The 20939-nt window shown below is 39.7% G+C and overlaps 1 protein-coding gene across 7 annotated transcripts in view; it reads right to left on the reverse strand.

Annotated features, from left to right (window-relative positions):
* CDK8 (cyclin dependent kinase 8) overlaps positions 1-20939 on the reverse strand; it is a 74800-nt gene that overhangs the window by 41561 nt on the left and 12300 nt on the right. For 6 of the 7 annotated variants that reach the window (XM_061628531.1, XM_061628530.1, XM_061628529.1 and 3 more), the window contains 3 exons: positions 16893-16968; positions 14519-14629; positions 12756-12896 (listed from right to left, as the gene is read on the reverse strand). In XM_061628531.1, the coding sequence (XP_061484515.1) occupies positions 12756-12896; positions 14519-14629; positions 16893-16968 (328 nt within the window). Of the gene's footprint in view, positions 1-12755; positions 12897-14518; positions 14630-16892; positions 16969-20939 lie in introns of those variants that run through there. The other variant, XM_061628532.1, reaches the window with a different exon arrangement.

The raw sequence follows: 20939 nt of genomic DNA on the forward strand, positions 1-20939 counted from the left end.
GTGGTCACTTTCCCCCAGAGTTCCCGTAACTGCCACTTCATCCACCAAATCATCTTGGTTGGTTAGAATCAAGTCCAGGATAGCTGATCCTCTGGTTGCTTCCTCCACTTTCTGTAGGAGAAAGTTATCTCCATCACAAGTCAGAAATTTCTTGGAAGGGCCTTGTTTGGCAGAATTTGTCTCCCAACAGATATCGGGATAACTGAAGTCTCCCATTACATCATGCCTCTTCGAAACATTGACAATTTGCTTTTCATAAGTTACATTCTCATCTTCTCCTTGATTGGGTGGTCGGTAGTAGACTCCAAGCACCACATTCCTTTTATTACTTGCCCCATTAATTTTAATCCAGATACTCTCGGTGGAGCTACCAAGCTCATCTTCCTGTATTTCTGTGCAGGCATATATATTTTTAACATATAGCCTGACTCTACCTCCCTTTTATTCCTTCTGCTCTTTTTGAACAAGTTATATCCTTCAGTTGCCTGTATTTCAGTCATGGGAGTCATCCCACCAAGTTTCAGTTATACCTATCAAGTCGTAATTACCCTCCTGCATTAAGAGTCCAAGTTCGTCCTGCTTGTTTCCCATGCTCTGGGCATTAGTATACAGACATTGAAGACCATGTTATTTGTGACTTGGCTTCCTTACTACATTTTTCTGAGGACTGTTACTGGGCCCTATCAGAGGCGATCTCTCTGTTTCTGTTACTGTGCACAAGCCTTCATCAGTCGTTACCACCAAGTTTACGTCTTCCTCCCCCTTAGGATTCAGTTTAAAGCCCTCATGATGAACTTCTCCATGCTGTGGCCAAACACATTCTTCCCAGTACTTGTGAGATGCAACCCATCACTTGCCAGCAGTCCATCTTCCAGGAAGCATAGCCCTTGGTCCCAGAATCCAAATCTCTCATGTCGGCACCACCTTCATAGCCATTCATTCACACGGAGTATTTTTCTTTCCTTTTCTACTCCTCTTCTAAGTACTGGAAGGATGGATGAAAAAACTATCTGGGCCCCCAAATCCTTGAGTTTCCTTCCCAGAGCTTCAAAGTCTGATGTGATTTCTTCATAGCTCCGTTTGGCAGTATCATTTGTTCCCACGTGGATGAGAAGAAAGGGATACCTGTCGGTGGACTTGATGAGTGATGGCAACCCTTCCGTCACATCTCTAATCCGTCCTCCTGGTAGACAGCATACCTGGCGAGTCCACGGATCTTCTCGGCATACTTGGGTTTCAATCCTACACAGTAGGGAGCCTCCAACTATTAGTACTGTTATCTTCTTGTTGTGGGGTGTGGTTTCATTGCCCCTGCTTGATTGAGCTTCAGCCTCTTGCTTGTTGTTGCACGGGGTCTCCTGTAATTCTTCCACCACCAGCTGTCCTCCAGTCTCATCCTCGAGTGGGTGAAAGCGGTTCCATAGTTCCACTGGTAAAGGATGTCTTCTAGCTCTTCTGTTCCTGTCACCCTTTCCCATGGAGTTTCCTCCACTTCGTTTTTCCTCTCCAAAGCAGTCTCCTCTTCTGCTACCACATGTTCTTGTTCTTCCACCTCCAGTTCTCTTTGCTGCTGTTGTTCCAGCATTCTGTCTAAGAACTCCTCATCTTCTCTTATAGTCTTCAGTGTGGCCACCCGCCGTTCCAGGCCTCTCACTTTTTCTTCCCCACAAGCTTGCACTTGTTGCACATGTATGCCATGTTGTTCTCAGGCAAGAAAATAAACATGGCACACGCCTTGCAGGCCACAACCACTGGAGTATCCTTCCCGTTCATACCCTCTTCTACCTTTTGTTTCTTTCTAACTACTTGTTTTGGAGTGGCCTGTGCTTTGTCCTGTCCTACTTCAGGGTAAACTTGAGAGTCCCACTGGTATGCGGGGCACTGCACAAGAAGAATTAGTTGTTTTTAGAGACCTCCCCTTGACCTCCCGTCAAACTCCTTTGTCAAACTCCTGTTTGCTCTCCCTGTTCACTCGGTCTCTGAAAGCTGGCTTGCTTGTATCTCCTCTCCTGTGGACCAGCTGAGACCATGGGCTACGCACCATCTCTCAGTCTAATCTGCCTCTCAGGATGAAAACAACAGAGGGGAACCATGAACACCCCAAGGAAGAAGGGCACACTTAAAATGTAGAGGAAGTAATAATTTACAACCATAGTGTGAAATCAAATACTTATTGGGACATAGTATGAAGAAATATTTATATAAGCATGACTGTCACAGATGTTTATTATTTACACTACCTGTAAATATATTTGTAATGCACTCTTATGATTGTTACTCAGAAGCGTCCCAATGTATTCAATGGGACTTACTCAAACAGGGCAGTGTGCACAGAACTGCAGCCTCAAGTGATAAGGAACACTCACCCAACCTAAAATCAGAATCATGCCACTTTAAGCTGTTTTGCAACTGTTTATATTTTTTATGGTTATTGAATTTTTTAAAGGGATTTATTTCTTGTTGTGAGCTGCCTTTGTTTCCAATCAGCAATCCTACCTTACAGGGTTGTTGGGAAGACTCCATATACACACCCACTGGAGATATAAAAATACATAGACCCCATATAATAGTTTATTGTCAAAACCAGTTTGTCATTGCTGAACATTTTTTTAAAAAAATCAGTATTACTTTCCTACTTAATAAAAGCAGTGATACCTACGTAAGCCCTGCCTAAGTGCTTTAAAAAATAGGCTTGGAGGGAAAGAGAAAGATTTACAACACAAACACAATCCTTTGCTATGTTCACTCAGTTAATTTACAGCACAATCTTAACCATGTCTACTCAAAAGCAAGTCCTATTGAATTCAGTGGGGTTTACTCCAGGTATGAGGGATTAGCATTGCAGCTTTACTCCTGGAATAGCAAGTATTGGATTAAAGCTTCATATTGGGAAGGTTTTCAAAACACTGCCATCTTCAACAGCCCAGGAAAATTTAAACTAGTTTGACTCCTGCACACAAGAGGAAAAAAGATTTTTGGTACTGTTGAAAGCTATGTACTTACTCAGTTTGAGATATTCAGATAAACAGAAAAACAACAACAGTTTTCTACCTTTGCAATGGAGTCTAGGTACTGCCTGGAGGTCAAGAAATCCCTTGTCAATCATAACCCTGAATTCACGTATTGGCTACAAACCTGAACGGGAGGGGTTAGAGCAGCCAGCTAAGAGATTATTTAACGGAAGTTGCTGGGGTGTGTGTGACGTTTTGGTATATATCTCGTGAACCAGACCACCACCTAGAAACTTAATTTTTTTAAAAATGAAAGCTGAGAGTCCGGAGATTAAGCTGACTCACCCAGAGAGGATCCCAAAAATCTGGAGTCACCGGGCAAAAACCTGGCAACCCTATTTGCTGCTCCTTTTCTGCACCTCCCCTTCCCACTTACACTTCACATTCGGTGACACTGAGCATGGTCAATCTTCTTTGGAGTATTTTGGTGGGATTGCCCCCTTAATTTTTTCTCCTAAGGATTTTTTTTTTTAATGCTGGGTATATGAGATCTCCCTTTTGACTATATAACACCTTAATTTGCTACTGGTATGCATATTCAATGATGACAGATGGGGCGGCTGCTTATACCAACTTTACAGATAGGAAACTGAGGGTGAGAGAGAGCGAATAAGGCCACTTAGCAAGTTCATGACTAATGAAAGCCTGGAGTTGGGAAGCTTCTAGCTCTCAGACCACACCAATCCCAAGAGTTAAAACGTATTTATGAACAAACTTCAGTCTTAATATCACAGCAATTGCAATGAAGAAAATATTAACGCTAAGAACATGACTGACATCTAGAAACTACTCTTTATTAGAGTGAACAGTGATCAACACAAGATAATTTTCTTTGAAAGAAAATCTGTCATGCTTCAGATTCATCTAGCAATTAAAACAATGCAAGTCCTTTGCTGGCATAACTGGGGAGGTAGACCAACATGGCACACAGGCAGAGAGCAGCTATGAGGGAAATGGGCTTAGAAACCGAGCAGCATGGAATAGGAACACCATAAAATAGTAGTAAAAAGAAACTGGTGAGAATCAAGTTAAAAGCTTAGCTGTAAAAAAGGAAGATGTTACAAGGCATTAAGGAAAAGATATGCTATAGAGCAATGGTTCCCAACCCGTATAAGTATGGGACCCCTTTTAAAAGCTCAAAAAATTTCATGACCACCTCCCCATGCTAATTGTAATTTTAGCCTCTGTTAATTGAAAAAATGGTGCATGGTAAAATCACATCTGCAAATATCCCTTTCCATAAAAAGCTTCCTGCAGACAGGGAGGTGTTGCTTTCTTTTCTTAATGCAAAGGTCCAATCAAATACCCCTCTCCCCCCAAGCCTTAAGATCTCACAGGGTTGACGTAAGCATAAAATGGAAAGGGGGGAACTATGTGTATGACCTGGTGCAATGTGGAGGAAAGGTGAGATATAAATGCAATAATAATTACATAAATAAATACATATCAGCTGCAGTACTCGTTCTGAGTAAGGGTGACGTCAGCAGCAGCAGTGAGAGGAGACAGGTCAGTGATAGTAACTTCTTGGTAGCTTCACCCTCAGCCTCCTTTGGCATCTGCCACACATTTTATAGGCAGATGACTGCCCTTGGTATTCCTGAAAGATGATATAGCACTTTAGCAAAAGTCCTCCCATTTCGTTCGGAGCAAGGGGGAGGTGTCGTCTGCAGTGGCAGCGGGGAGCAGACAATGTCCAGGGAGTGAAGACTTTAAAAAAATAATTACTGTTCGTAGCCCCCTCTGGATTACTTCATGACTCCCCTGGGGGTCATCGACCCTAGGTTAGGAACCACTGCTATAGAGGGAGCCTAAGGAAAACAGGCTTTCTACCAAATACTCTAAGTATGCCTACTGGAAAAAAAAGTAAAATACAAGGTACATTGTACAGAAAAGCCACACCCAAAAATATTATGGTTTTATAACCAGCTTCTTAAACTTGGTTGAAGTCTAGCTTCTCTGTGACATTCCTATGCTCTGAAAACAATCCCAGAAGTTGAGTTATTGTCACTGTTTACCTACACAACTTGAGGCAACACAGAATATTAAAACCAGCATACACTGCAACATGCAACGTTGTCACTTTGATATGGGATTACAGATCACAGATAATAGGTTATGTGAATTTGCTAGACAATTACATTTCTAAGGACTAAAAATGCTATGGAACAGTAATTTTTCCATAAGTTAACCTGATTTTAAATACCTTCAATTTTAACAGATATAAATAAACTTAAGGACTAGCTTCTGGTTAGTTATATGGAAAATGTGGGGAAAATCTGGAGCCAAAAGCAGCTAGTCTGTTAATCGAATTTTTGCAGACTTACATTTAAGGAAAATTAATTTTCACTGTGTTTAACTAGAGTTTCTGCATATACTAAAAAAGGCAAGTCAGTTGGCTAAGTCTAATATGATTAAAGTACAATTAAATTTTCTAGTACATAAAGATTGAATAGTTTAAGACAAAGACTGCCAAAGTTTCCTAGTTAAAAAATTAAGATTGATTTCTAGTATCAAACCTGGCGTGCTTGAATGGGCTTTGGTTTAATTGTGATATTAATGGTCATTTAAGGCAAAAATAATTGTCTAATACTATGAGTACATATATTTAAATATAAATATCTATTAATTTCTGATGTAATAGTATACATAATGCAGTGCCTCATTGCCTCTTCTACCTTGCTATGAAGCACAGTTTCCTCATAGTCTTTGATAAGCACTCACAGAGAGCTATGAATGGGGGAAGTATCCAGAAGAAGTCACTGACAAACTAAACAGATGAAGGCAACCTGCTTCCCCAAAACTGCCTAGTGAATTGCAGCTTGTGGAGACCATAATGTCTTGGACAACCTAGTGACATTTTGTGACTGCAAAAATTAACAAAGAGGGAAGGGGAGACTTCTGTTGCAATTTATGAACCCCAGCAGAAATGCATATAACTGCTAGACTGGTTCAGCTGCAATCTTAGGGTGGGTTCAGAAATCCAAAGTACCAGAGATTTGCTCTAAAAGAATGAGCACAAATGTCACCAACTTCTCGGACTGTGTAAATACGTTCAAGCACCAATTTAAATCTGGTTTACTATTCAAAGTTTATAGACAGCCAATTCATGCTTGATCTGTTTTCATGCTCTTTTCTCAGAGTGTCATGTGGAGACAGTTCTGCAAAAGGTAATGCAGCCCATTTCCTGGATCTAATTTTACCACAGAGCATGGATGACACTGGTATATGTTCTGTTATATAAATGAAATGTCTGACGATTTTGAGAGAAATGCCTGCATTGCACTATGCAACAACAGCAATGAGGATGTGGTGTACCATTTTCAAGGATGCTGAAGGCTGTTCTGTTGCTGTTTGGTGGCAATAATGGAAACAAAGCACCCCAGAAAGGCATCTGAATCTGTGCAAGGCAGTCCTTTAATCAGAGTTGTGTTTTTACTATGAAAAGAGAACTGGCAAGCTGGATGGAAGACTAAAAGTGATAGTAGCCAGGCAAAAGTAGCACTGTTCACCAGCATGCCCCTTCAGCGCTGAATCAGAGGATACCCCCTTCTGAATTATAATAGGACCCTCCCACACCCATGCGTTGGGAGGAGGAAGGAAGAAGAACAGTAATGCTAATGGGAAGGTCTAGTCCGAGTAGCTTGGCCAAGAAGGATCTAGCCCCAGTTTAAGGAAGTTGGTTATCACTGGTGTCTACATGATTGCAATGAATGTGCTCCAAGCTCAATTAAAGATTAGGTACAAATTTAATTTCTTGTATTACTTTATGCAAATTGCACCCTGATGTTGTTCTTTTAGCAAAACACCCAAACCAACTTCTTCAGTATCCAAAAGACAAATAGAATAAGTTCTACATAAACCACTAAATGATTCATGAAAATAACTTAAAATATAACAACTTAGTTATGCCTTCTACTGTATGTAGTGAATCATAACATATTTAACTTTTAGGATTGTATCGAACACTCTGTGAGCGACATTCCATTCATGCAATGGAACTTCTCCTTCCTCTCCTTACCCTGTGTGCTCCCATAATCAGTTCCAGAGGGTCCCACCCTCTGGAGCAGATTTTTTGCAAGGGAGAGAAGGGACAAGTTTTGTTGCAAAAGCATACGTCTGTTGCACAAGTGGGACAGTGTTGGATATAACTCTTAGTGACAAATTCTACAAGGAATCTCAGTACAGAAACACATGCTGTATTTTGTAGGAGTAGATGGTTTATGTTTTTACACATAAATAAATATCGTTCCAGAGAATGACCACTTTCTTTTGCCCAGAAACAAGGCATCCTGGTTTACACAGCAAAGCAAACTTATATGCAGAGCAAATTTCCCCTTAAATTTATATTGATCGTACAAAAAACTTAGGTACATATAACCCAAATTAAAAAAAGAACATACAAAACAAACATGTGCCCCATCAAATATTAAGGGCACAAACTTCTATTTTCTTCTGAGGTTCCCTTTAATACACGTGTTAAGTCAGGAGTGACACCAAGACTTCTAGGAATTTTTGGGGTTTTTCAAAAGTGTGACACAAATCAAGTCCAAAGTAAGAGATAGTACCACTCTTGTGTGCAGTACAATACATATTTAGCCTATGTGGGATTAGCCTGATCTAGAAAGTGAGTAATCTGCAGCACATGACTATATTATGACCAAGCTTACAAGCCCTCTGGCTGCTGTCCAGATGTTTCAAACTGCTGTTACTTCTACTACTTGCCACAGAGTTTGGCCACCCAGGAGCTGCACCCTGAGAGCAGCTGTTTCCTACCTTAATTCAATCCTTGCAATAATCTAGTAATAGTGGCATCTACATCAAGGCAGCCAACTGGCTCCCTGAGAGGAAGAGTAGAATATAAGTTTAATTTAACAACAATAATAATATAACAATAAAATTTTATTTGTTAGTCGCCTATCTGTCCGAATTAACGGACACTCTAGGCGACTTACAGCAGGATAATAAAATACAATACACAATACAATAAAATACAATACACAATACAATAAAATACAACCACATTCATCAATTAAAACTAACATCAAAAACATCAGTTAATACATTACAAACTAATCTAGCTCGAAGTTCCTGTAGGCCTGCCTGAATAGCCAGGTCTTTAAAGCTCGGCGAAAACTCATCAGGGAGGAGGCATGTCGAAGATTGTAGGGGAGAGAATTCCAGAGGGTGGGAGCCACTACCGAGAACGCCCTCTCTCTGGTCCTCACCAGCCGGGCTGTTTTGGCCAGTGGGACCGAGAGGAGATCCTGTGTGGCTGATCTTGTGAGGCGGCTTAATTGGTGATACTGGAGGCGGTCCTTTAGATAAACCGGGCCAAAACCATATAGGGTTTTAAAGGTCAATACCAACACCTTGAATTGGGCCCGGTAAACCACTGGTAGTCAGTGAAGATATATCAACACCGGGGTGATATGTTCCCGGCGATGGCTATGCGTAATCAAGCGTGCCGCCGCATTCTGTACCAGCTGGAGTTTCCGGACCATCTTCAAGGGTAACCCCACGTAGAGTGCATTACAATAGTCTAAGCGAGAGGAGACCAGGGCATGTATCACTCGTGGGAGTAGCTGTACAGGAAGGTAGGGTCGCAGCCTCTGTATCAGATGTAGTTGATACCAAGCTGCCCGGCTCACTGCCGAAACTTGAGCCTCCATGGACAGCTGGGAGTCAAGAATGACCCCTAGGCTGCGGACCTGGTCCTTCAGGGGTAATCTCACCCCGTTAAACACCAAGTCGATGTCTCCCAACCTTCTCTTATCACCCATGAGTAACACCTCGGTCTTATCGGGATTTAGCTTCAGCCTGTTCTTGCCCATCCATCCACTAACGGACTCCAGGCACTTGGACATGGTCTCCACAGCCAACTCTGGTGAGGACTTAAATGAGATAGAGCTGAGTGTCATCCGCATATTGGTGACACTGCAGCCCAAAACTCCTGATGATGGCCCCCAGCGGCTTCACATAGATGTTAAATAGCATGGGGGATAGGATAGAACCCTGTGGCACTCCACAAGTAAGAGGCCAAGGGTCTGAAACCTCATCCCCCAATGCTACCCGTTGGTACCTGCTTGAGAGATAGGAATGGAACCACCGTAAAACAGTGCCCCCCATCCCCAATCCCTCTAGGCGGTTTAACAAGATACCGTGGTGAACGGTATCAAAAGCCACTGAGAGATCCAGGAGGACGAGGAAGGTATATTCTCCCCTATCCAACGCCCTCCTCATATCATCTACCAGGGCGACCAAGGCTGTTTCAACAACAACAACAAACAATACTAATGGTAGAATTTTTTTTCTCAACCCAAGGCCTGCATTCCCTCTTGGCCAGGGGTAGGCACAAGGTAGATCCGGATCTCTGGGTGATTTGCAGTAGATTTGCAAGGGGTTTTGACTCCCAATTGTTTAACACCAGTAGCAACAAAATGACTTTTTCTAGATTTGGCTGGTGAACTGAAGAAAGCAAACTAGTAGTGAACTTTGGGGTTACAGGATTATGAGATCAGCGGCTCTGGTACAGCTTGGGTATTGCCAAAGGCATCCTGTTCTTTAATTCTAATTGTATGTTATTTCCCCTGGCTCTTGTTGGTAGATCTTGAGTTCTAGTAACACACAAGGTAGACAAAGCCTGAAGTCTGTCCATCTTTGTTCTTGGCCAACCCTCTGGAGGTCACAATTTAGTAGTGGGCATGGCTAAGACCAAAGTGGGTGTGGCTACCCCACACAAACTACACACACCCATAACACCCATTACAGACCCTCCAGATTCAAGAGGGCAGTCCTCCTCTTCATTGCTGTTCAGGTTTCTAAAGAAGCCCCAAACAGAAAAGAACCAGTGAAAGAGACAGAGGAGAGCAATGACCTTTCAAAAGATACACAGATCATAATGGGTGGGGATCATTTTGTTACAAGGGACAAGAGCAATAGTTTATAGAGTTCAGAGTCAGCAGCAGCTCTCCAAATCCCCTACTTCAACTTCTCCTTTTTCTTGCTTCTGTGGATTTGTCTGTGGCACTTGTAAACTTTAAATGTACTGAGGTCATCACCACACTTCACAATAGCCCAACATCCAGAAGTAGAAGCAGCTGCTAATCTAGACCACATTCAAAACAACTCACCTATTAGGCTCTATTAAATTTACTTATCACTTGAACTATCCAGTTTAGGCTTTTTTCACACAGTGGTGAATATTTTCATTCACAACTTTTTAAATATAATTAATAATTTTGCACATGAGAAAAATTACTTTCATAATTCTCTGCTTCTGCAGAGAATTGAACACTGAAGGTTAAAGCAACAGCTGTGCACATACAAAAAATGTAGCCTTGAATTTGAAACAAACAAGCAAGCAATCAGTTCCAGGAATAGTGTGCCAAAGCAGCTCTACAGAGAATTCAGTTATTTTATTTTCATGAGAGTTCATCCAAAGCGTCACCAACCCTAGTTTGAATATTTGCTTTACTTAAAGATGTTTCTGTGTTGCTTTTCAGTACTCAGAACAACTCACAAGCTGATAGGGAGTCTAACACAAAGAGCTTGATCCAGTCAACAGTAGGCCTAGCACCCAGGCAGAAGAAAAAACAAGCTCTCATGTGCTTTGGAGATCCACACACAGGCAGCATGCCCCCAGTGGGCTGGATCAAACCAATACTGTCCAACTGTTTTACTCCAAGGGCCAGGCTTGCTTGAATATTTTGGTCCACCAAAGGTTATTTTGTGGGGACTATACTGGCACTTTCTGAAATATCTATTGGGCAAAGGAATGAAGGGCAAAATAACCATGATGAAGTACATTTCCAAGAGGATTATTACATGACATGAATGTCCAAAACATTGCATATCTTATTCTGAAGGTTCTGGCTTTAGTACATTAAAGTATAAACAAAACTACAATTCCAGATGCATTTACTCATGCACTGTGGCGAAGACCAGCTACTTCACAAGCTGGATGTGCTACAATCTGTTGCAGTATTGTTTTAGAGATGAAAAGATTGTTTATTATATTAACTTGCTACAACTGTTGAAAGCAGCTATTGTGATTCTCTTAGCAGCTCCCCGAGCTGGTCTCTCATAGGGAGCAGCAACCCTCAGAAGTTGGGCCATGGGGTGGAGAAAAGCCTTCAGGACCCAAACTGGCCATTTGTTTCCTCTGCTTGCCCCCACATCCCATTCCAGAAGGGAGGCATGATGGTAGGGCTGGCAAGAGAAGCTTGGATAACCAGTTGTGGGACAGGAAAGGTAGGGAAAGCATTCTCCCTCATGCTCCTCAAACACTTCAACCAAGCCTTTGCTACCGTAGTTTAGTGGTTAGGCATCCGCTTTGCATGCATGCAGAAGGTTCCAGCTTCAGTCCTCAGCATCTCCAGGGAGGGCTGGGAATGTCCCCTACATCAAACTCTGACAGGCTACTGCCAGTCAGTGAAGACAAAGGTCTGATTTGGTATAAGGCAGCTTCCTATGCTGCAACTAAAGCGTAAGAGTAACAGGACTTGCCCCTGTCCCTTGCTCACATGGCAGCAGCTGTGGCTGAGATGAATTAGATGAAGAAATGAATGGGGAATATTCCTTTACTGTCTTCCCTTCTTTGAAACCCTAGCTTGGAAACTGTAAGCAGAAAGTGAGCAGACAGGAGGGGGAGGAAGACAACTACTAGGATTTAACTTAAGGTTTGCACTGTTCAACATAAACTTTTATCCAGCAGATGAATAACAGTTAAAGAGGCAAGTCAGCATTAGGAAATGACATCACATCTTATTAGGAAGACACCACAGCATGTACAGAATACCAGCTAAATGCATCTACATATAAGATACCGTGTACAGTTCTGTTATCCTATTTGAATATATCATTGGGGTCTATAGCTTCTATCCTACAAATAAAGTCTTTAACACATATAGGGCTTTCATCTATAAAGAAGGAGAAAATGGAAGAGAATTATATCGATAGTGTGGAGAGTGATTCTATTCTAAGCTAAGAGTTATTCAATGAAAGATAATTCTTTCACAAAATAAATCATCTTATTGAATTGCCACAAGATGAGCTGATGTCCATTAGCTTAGGGAATTATACAATCAGGGTCTATCAGTGGCGATTAGGCATAACACTACCAACGTATTCAGAGGCACTATATTACAGATTACCAGATGCTAAGGGGTAAACATCACAGATGGCCATCTCTACCATTGTCTGTGAATCTTTAAGAGTTATCTGGCTGGCCATTACTACAGACAGTGACAGCAATATCAATGGACTACATCAGGAATAGGGAACCTGCGGGTTGACCTTTGATCATGCTGGCTAGAGTTGATAGGACTTCCAGTTCAACAACATCTGGAGGGCCATAGACTCCCCATCCCTGGATTAAATGGCTCTTTGATCTGATCCAACAAGGCAATTCTTACATTCTAAGGAAGCTTGCATAGGATACAAGACTTTGGAAATACTTCCAAAAAATATGTGAGACGCAAATATGCAGTCACAATTTTGCTCTTACGGTGTTTTGTTTGCTAATTAGGTAACAGAAGAGCACCTATTGGAAGAAGCCATTTTCCTTTCCAGGTAATAGAAAAACATTATACAAAACAAGGGCACATTATTCACTAGACATTTGCAGTGCCAAGTCACACATTAAAACAAATAATTAGTACCTTAGTACCTGATATCCTCTATGAAACACCACCACTAGATATAAGCCTTACACCTATTTCTAATCCCCACTGTAGATCTACTTACCAAATCCCTGTGTAACACCCAGTTAGCATGTAGGTAATGAATACCATCTAGGATCTGATATAATAGAGATTTCACCATTCCCCGAGGTAACTGAACTGGCTTCTTGTTTGCCTTAGAAGCTCTGTGAAACTTTATTATGTGCTGAAAAACAGAAAACAAGCATACTTAATAAAGACGGGTACTGATATTTTGATACAATGCTTCAGCAAATAATGTTCTCTGAATTCATTAATCAGTATAGTATTTCTTGGGACTAGAACAAAATAATGTATAATTCTCCCTAGAATTAGCCATCTCCCTTTCAGTTAAGTATTGTATTCATGTTGTATTCATGTTTAGTGCTTCAACTTTATTCCTATTATCTTGCCATCTTAATTTTATTTATCCTGTATACCACATCATGTATTATACTCACCTCTTCTAACACTCACCCACCCCCTTGATCATCTTTCAAAGACTTTGTTCTAAAGTCAAATTTCTCTATTCAAATTGTAAAGATTTGAGTATTACCAGGTTAAACAATGTGAAACCATACATGAGAATGATCAGAAATATATCTGAAACATGATCTGTTTAGGAGCTTCAAACAGATTCGCACACAACATTTCTAATGATATGAATCTCTTTATTTTTTCTGACAGCTGCACAACCATTTTTTTCCCCATAGCTTTATGATGTACATATAGACATTGAATGCCTATCCACCACATTGAAAGCAAGTATAAAACAGTTGAAGGATCAACACTATGTTTCATCTAAATGATTTTTAAATCCTCTCTTAGAAAAACTGCCATTTACCTTGTCCTATCTTTTTCTTTTCCCATGCTACAAATCTAGGCCAGTTTCTAATCTACTCCATTGCCAAGTATTGCAATGTTTCTATTTAATAAAAAGGAATTACCTCCAAAAGCTTCCTGTGATTTTTCAAATTTAAAAGAAAAATACTTTAAAAAATTGTGTTAGATCATTTTTTCCATCCTTCTTGACAATTTGGCCCAAACATACTGATAGCTATAAACCATAACAAGGTATTTAAAGTTCATCCATCGGAGATCACAGTCTCTTGAACTTCTTTGGACACAGCACACCTGTTGTCTAAGGGTCCAATACTTCTCATTCTGATCTTTGAAACTAAGGCTCAACTAACTGAGGTCTGTGCTGAAACCTAACATATTTTTCAAACCCCACTACTGTAAAAATAAAGAACCACTCTGAAAGCTATTTATGCACAACAACGTTTTCCTCAAGGCCTTTGTAAGAACTCATAGAAAACATGCAGAATATCAACTAGAAGTGTTCTTCCCACATTTGAATCCTTATATTATGCTGCAGTTGCCAAGTAACAATGCAAATATGGACACAGAGATGTCTAAATAAGGTTCTTCAAAGTTGGATCCAGCAATTGAGCCGTATTAAGCCATTTGAAGGGTGAAATCAGGGCTCCCAGCTGCTAGCTTGATTGGGAAAGTGGTGTGGAACAAATGGCAGCTGTAGCAATGCAACTTGCTTGCGGATCAGTTTCAGGGAATAGAAAGTGGGGTCTTGGCTCGCCCCCTCCCACAACATGTGAAGCTTCCCTGAATCAAGGACAAGTATGTATTTCAAAGAACCAAAACCACACTATGGAAAGTGGTTTACAAATCACTTGGGTCTTTTTCTTGCATTGTGGCATGCCTCGGATACAAGCAGTCTGTTGCAGCACCAGTTTGTTTCTAAACATTAATACCATAGCCCATTACCTTCTAACAAACAGATTTCCTTACCCAAAGATCATGTTCCGCATAGTCAAAGAGAAGCCACACTTTTCTGTCAGCATGGGACAGAAACACCTTTTGCAAAGAAATTACATTTGGATGTTTTAGCTCCCGCAGCAGCTGCAAAACAAAAACCATCCATTAGGAAGGTGTCAATATAAGCCAGAGAATAGAATTGACAATTCTTTTTATAATTTTAACCCCTATGAATAATCTGGTTTTCCAGAATTAATCTCTGAAGCTTTTAATCCACAACAACAAAAATGCAGTACGGACTTCACTTTAATTAAACAATTTTATAGACTTAAACCAGACTACAACTAGGCCAAATGTACATTTCTTAGGATGCAAGTACACTTTTAAAATTATGCTTGTATGAAAGAGTTCCACAATAAAAAAACATGGCTTTATGCACAAAATAAATTGCATTTTCCATACAGGAACATACAAAACTCCTGTATACCACATCATACCATTGGTTTATCTAGCTTAGTGCTTTGTACATTGACTTACAGCAGCTTTCCACAGTTTCAGCAAGGGATTTTTCCCAGTCTATCTGAATATGCCAGGGACTAAACCTCATACATTCTGCATGCAAAACAGAGGCTCTACCACTAGCTCTCTGTCTGTCTGTGTGTGTGTGTACACACACTGCCTTCAAGTTGATTCCGACTTATGGTGACCCTAAGGCAATGACTGGCCTAATGTCACCCAGTGAGCTTCATGGCTACGTGCGGATTCGAACCCTGGTCTCCCAGGTCGTAGTCCAACACCTTAACCACTATGCCACACTGGCTCACCACTAGCTATAGTTCTCCATAAATAAACCAAACACAGTTTGTCTTTCCTTGGGCTACTTTGTGCATTTACAACTTATATATGTAATTATCAGGATATCTCAATCTTATGAAATTTGAAAGAATATAGTTCTACAATTAAATTGTAGTAGTTAGCTAGTAAGTTTACATTAAAGAGTAGAGATTTAAGGAACACATTTTCTATAGCACAAGCCAGTCATATGGTTTCTAACTACTCATTTGTGTACTATATGAAATATTTATCTTTACAGCAGAAGCTTTAAATTGTTTCTAACAGAAAGCATAACAGTCAGGACACTATGAGCAAGCCTGAACATGGATCACTTCAGGAGGCCTCATGGCTGAAACGCCGTGGGTAACATACATGCAAGTCATTAAAACTTAATCTAGATAACACTGATGCCTTTAGTCCACTTTTACTGAAGTTACAGTATAATATGGGGTAGTATAATACTAATATTACTTCTTTACATGCACTTACTGGAAGTGGCATCAAGATTTTAAAACACTTTGAAGTGTGCAAAGTGTTATACAAATGGAAAACACATTTTCTGTTTTTTCCCCAAATAGCAACGTGTGGGAACCTGATAAGAACAGGGTTATGAGAAGGAAGAGGGTTTTTAATGCCTCATGCAACAATTTAATCAAAACACCCCCAGCTGGTATTTGCTCCAGTACCAAACACACACATATGTCCTTTTTTGTTATTAGGGCAAGCAGCAGCTTTGGCGAGGAAGGGGCAATTTTCACTGAGGAAAAACTGCATGAGAGGGAAGAGTTAAGCCCCCTCTCCAATCCTCATCATGCCCATCCCCACAGATGCTCTTTGAAAGAAATTTAGAGATCCATTCATGACTCTCCATTGAACAATTGGCACTAAGTATATATGGGATATGCTCTTCTGTGAGTATGATCTGGTATCTTATTCTTTAATTCAAATGAAGGACTAAATACTGCAAAAATAAATTTATAACACAGAATCATGGAGTTGGAAGGGGCTTATAAGTGTTGTAATAAAATAGATAAATCTCAAATGTATCTTTGTTTACATTTACCTATTCTGTGTTCAACTGAAGCAGATAGTTAAATTCAATATCTGTTTATAGTTCACTAGGAAAAACTCTCAGCATAGATGTCAAATCTGTGAAGCCACCTATTTTGGTCCTAAATCTTCTTTTATGTCTACAAAGGTTTGTTTTGGGAATCTCTTGTTTTATGGGTCCAAGAATTGACCACTGTGGCTTGCTCCTACCTTAGATACTCAGGATAAGAGAAGCACTGTTATGATCTATTTCAGGAGCAGCCAATGTGATGCCCCCAGATATAGTGACCTATAACCCCCGTCTGTGATCATTAGCCATGCTGGTCGGGGCTCACTGGAGATGTAATCCACAACATCTGGAGGATACTACGTTGGTTATTCCTGATCTGTTTAAATCAAAATGGTATTGTTCCTAGCCAACAACATTTTTGCATTTACACACTTTCATGTGTAAAAGATATAGAAAGCAGCCATAACTGAAACTATATTCATAAGGCTTAGGTTTAGCATTAAAATTACTTACTGCTATTTCTCTGCATGCAGACATAGAAATTCCAGTACCTTCTATTTGCTTTAAAGCATAATCTTTATCATCTTTCCTGTGAAAGGAGAAAACAAACTTCAAAAAAGTGCACTGTAAATTCAAAAGCAACCTTTTGAGCACTAGTTAAGAATCAAATCAAGCAGGTGTAGGAAAAATATAGTTTGATGTTTTTAAAGGTATTGCTGAACACACATCCAAGACTACTGGAAGGATTCAAGAACAACCTTAGTATAGCACACAGATTAACATTTTACTTGCTGCATATACATGTTAACCTGACGGCAGTTGTACCTTTCACTATATATTATGGTCTCATGTGATAACACCTGCAAGATTTTTCTACAACAGCTCAATGATCGGTGCAGAGATACAATACCTCAACAAGCATCAGATCAGTATTCACCATGTTATTTCAAATTCAAACACAATTTAAGTTATGCTCAGTGGCAGTGGCCACAACAACTTGCTTTATACCAAATGAAAGAATCTTAAGTTGTTAAGACCAAAATAACACACAATTGCACATGTGTACATATGAAAAATTCCTGGATCTCTCTGCAACTGAAACCAGCTGAGAAAGACCATGTTGGTTAAAAAATGAGTTTTAATGTTAAAACTAAACACACAAGGCACTAATCCAATCACACAACTCAGTTACCCACACCAGAAGGAAAGTGATTTTGTCCAGAATATCCTCAATACTGAATCATTCATACCATTTTCTAATAAAGGAAAATTACGCACCAAGAGAATAGCAATCAGAATTCCCAATTTAGTTTCAAAAAACTTCTAGATAGTTTTTGCGAAACTGGAATACCACAGAGCAACTCCTCAAAGAACTGGCTTAAATAGACTGCTTTGATGATGACCAAGAAGGTAGCATGCTAAAGGTAATTTTTCTCATTGTGGCATCTGGCATAAGAAGAGCACAATGATTAAACTCGCTTGAGGGAGAACACAGGAATATAGGAAGCTGCATTATATGGAGTCAGACTCCTGGTCCATTTAGTTTAGTATTGTCTATGCTGATGGGTAGCAGCTCTCCAGGATTTCAGACACAGGCCTTTTCCCAGTCTATCTGGAGATGATAAGGGTTGAACCGAGGACTTTTGCTTGAAAAGAATGTGCTTCATCACTAACCTATTTCCCTCCAGAAGCATACCTGTAGAGCAAAGATGGGGAACCTGTGATCTTCCAGTTGTTGGACCATAAACTCCTATAATCCCTGACCATTGGCCATCTTGACTGGGTTTGATATAAGTTGTAATTCAACAACATCTGAAGAGCCACAGGCTCTCCATCCCTGGTATAGAACCTATAGATTCTTATCTCTGTTTTGCATGCCAAATCTTGCAGTTCAGATTGCAGTTCAGCAAGGGCTGGGAATGATGCTTTATAGGATAGGGGACCCATCCATCTGCAGGAATTTATACTAACAATAACCACCCTCCATACCCATACCATTGCTATATATTCTATATATGCATCCATGTTTAATCATTGTCAACACCTACCTTCCTCACTGAATTTGTGCATTTGCTTGTCTTAGTGCATGTGTGCTATTTATGGTTTATAGTGCTTTATGAACTTGTTAATTTCATAGTACATCAACCTTCCAACTATCAGGTTCCTATTTTGCTTGTGTAAATCTCTAGCATTGTTAGACATGTTTGATAGACATGTACGTATAAGGTATGTTTTGTGAAGAAGTTTTTTTTTTTTTACAATAATTTTTATTCAAATTTTCATAAAACATAGAAAACAAAATCATAAAACATTCAAAGACAAAAAACAAAACAAAACAAAAATGATTAAACAAAACAAAATAAAATGTTGACTTCCCATTTGTCACATATCAAATCAGTTATAGGTCTACAATATATAACAATCCTGTCTCTTAAATCATATTATAAAATCACTTTCCTCCAGTGGTTATCTTAATTAATCATCAAATCTCATAAACATTACTTTATTCTTTCCACAAAAAGTCAAAGAGAGGTTTCAATTCTTTAAGAAATATATCTATCAATTTTTCTCCAAATAAACATGTCAATTAATCCATCTCGTTAATAATTATAATAATCTTATTGTCATAACCATAGTCCAAATAAACATTTCGATTAATCCATCTCATCAGAATCTGTTAGGTCCAATAATTTCAATAGCCATTATTCCATTATCCCTATTAGTTCCATCTTCCATCTTCAATAGTCCTATTAAGTCCAGTAATTTCAGTGTCCAATCTTCCATTATCAGTATTCCATAATAATCTTGCTGTTGTAGCCATAGTCATATAATAAGAGTCTGATGGGAATTTCCTCTATCCCAAATATTTTCTTGCCATCCATTCTGAATAAGTTGCTGAAATACTGTTGTAAAGTCATATCTGTGTTCTTCTTTTTTACAAAATGCACTGGCTCATCTCTTAAGAGTTTTTCCATTGTCACATGGCTGCAGTTAATTCCATAGATTTTCTCTATATCAAGCTCCATCACATCATTCCAGTCCAGAAGATTATCCAAGCCATTGATAACTTTATCTCTAATATCTTCATTAATTTCTTCAGAGATAACGTTAAATTCCAAACAGTAGATTTTATTTCTAAAATCCATAAACTCCAGATCTTTTTCCAATTCCACATTTGTTCCAATCTCCAGGGCTTGTATCTTCCCTTTATTTTTTCTTTTCTCATCTCTGATCTCATTCTCCTCTCTCACAGGATCCCCTATTTCTTTAAGCTCCTGCGTCATTTTGCTCAGTTCAATTTTCAGCTCCTTACTACCCTGTCGCAGGGTTTGTTTCGTTATCTCAATCTCATCCATTATTTTCTGAAACATAGTTACTTCCAGATTCTCAGCCACTTTCTTGATTGCCATTTTTAAAACCACGAAAACAAAGCAAAACAAAAATAAAGAACCACTTCTTATTTCAGCAACAATTGCGTTCATATTCCAGGCTTGATGACATCACAGTATAAACAGAGCAACCTGCCTTATCTCTCTATGTTCAAGAATGCAAAACAAATTTAGTTCCCAGCATCAAAACAGTTAGTGGCGTCGTGAAGAAGCAGATTCATCAAAATAAAATAGACCAAAAAGAGAATAGTCCCAGACAATATAATATTCCTCGGAATAGAAATCAGGAATAGAAATCCCTCTTCTGTTTATATCTTTATAGGACAGCTTTTTGCGACAGAAACAGAGATAAGCTGTTAATTTCGTGAATAACAGAGAAGAGTTATAGCTCACCCAGAAGTTGTCCAAAGCCGATCAATCTGACAAATCTCCTTTTGCTGCAACAATTTAAACCAAGTAAAAAAAATAATAGAAAGAAGGGTGCTTGCCTGTTAGTCCGTTCTCTCTTTAAAGAAAAGATAAACGTATCACTTAAACAGATAGAGCTTGTTCGGAAGTCCGTCCGGCATTGTTGGCTGGACCTTATCTCATAAATTAATGAAATCCAGTCCTCCCAACAAAAACAGGCTTTTGAGGTTGATCTCTACGTTTCTCCCTGCCCGGGAGAAATTTCATCAGTCAAAAAAAAAATGTTCTGACTGATTTATATCTGAATAAGCTTCTTTTGAGGCGGGAGCCCGTCCCAAAAGCAGGCACAAGCGAAGTCACCCTTCCCGGAAGTCCGTTTTGTGAAGAAGTTATAAAAGATACTAAAGAAACAACTGGGTGTGAATTGCCTCTGATTTGCTGGTTCTATTATTAGGGAAAACAGGATTGTAAAATGATTTATGCTGCTCACTGCACATAATATATTGGTTTTTAACTACTAGAAGAGAGCCAGTGTAGTGGTTAAGGTGTTGGACTACGACCTGGGAGACCAGGGTTCGAATCCCCACATCGCCATGAAGCTCACTGGGTGACCCTGGGCCAGTCACTGCCTCTCAGCCTCAGAGGGAGTTAATGGTAAACCCCCTCTGAATACTGCTACCTTGAAACCCCTATTTGTAGGGTCGCCATAAGTCGGAATCAACTTGAAGGCAGTCCATTTCCGTTTTCAACTACTAGAAACAGA

This window comes from Rhineura floridana, chromosome 5, assembly GCF_030035675.1.
Source record: "Rhineura floridana isolate rRhiFlo1 chromosome 5, rRhiFlo1.hap2, whole genome shotgun sequence".
Classification (NCBI taxonomy): domain Eukaryota; kingdom Metazoa; phylum Chordata; class Lepidosauria; order Squamata; family Rhineuridae; genus Rhineura; species Rhineura floridana.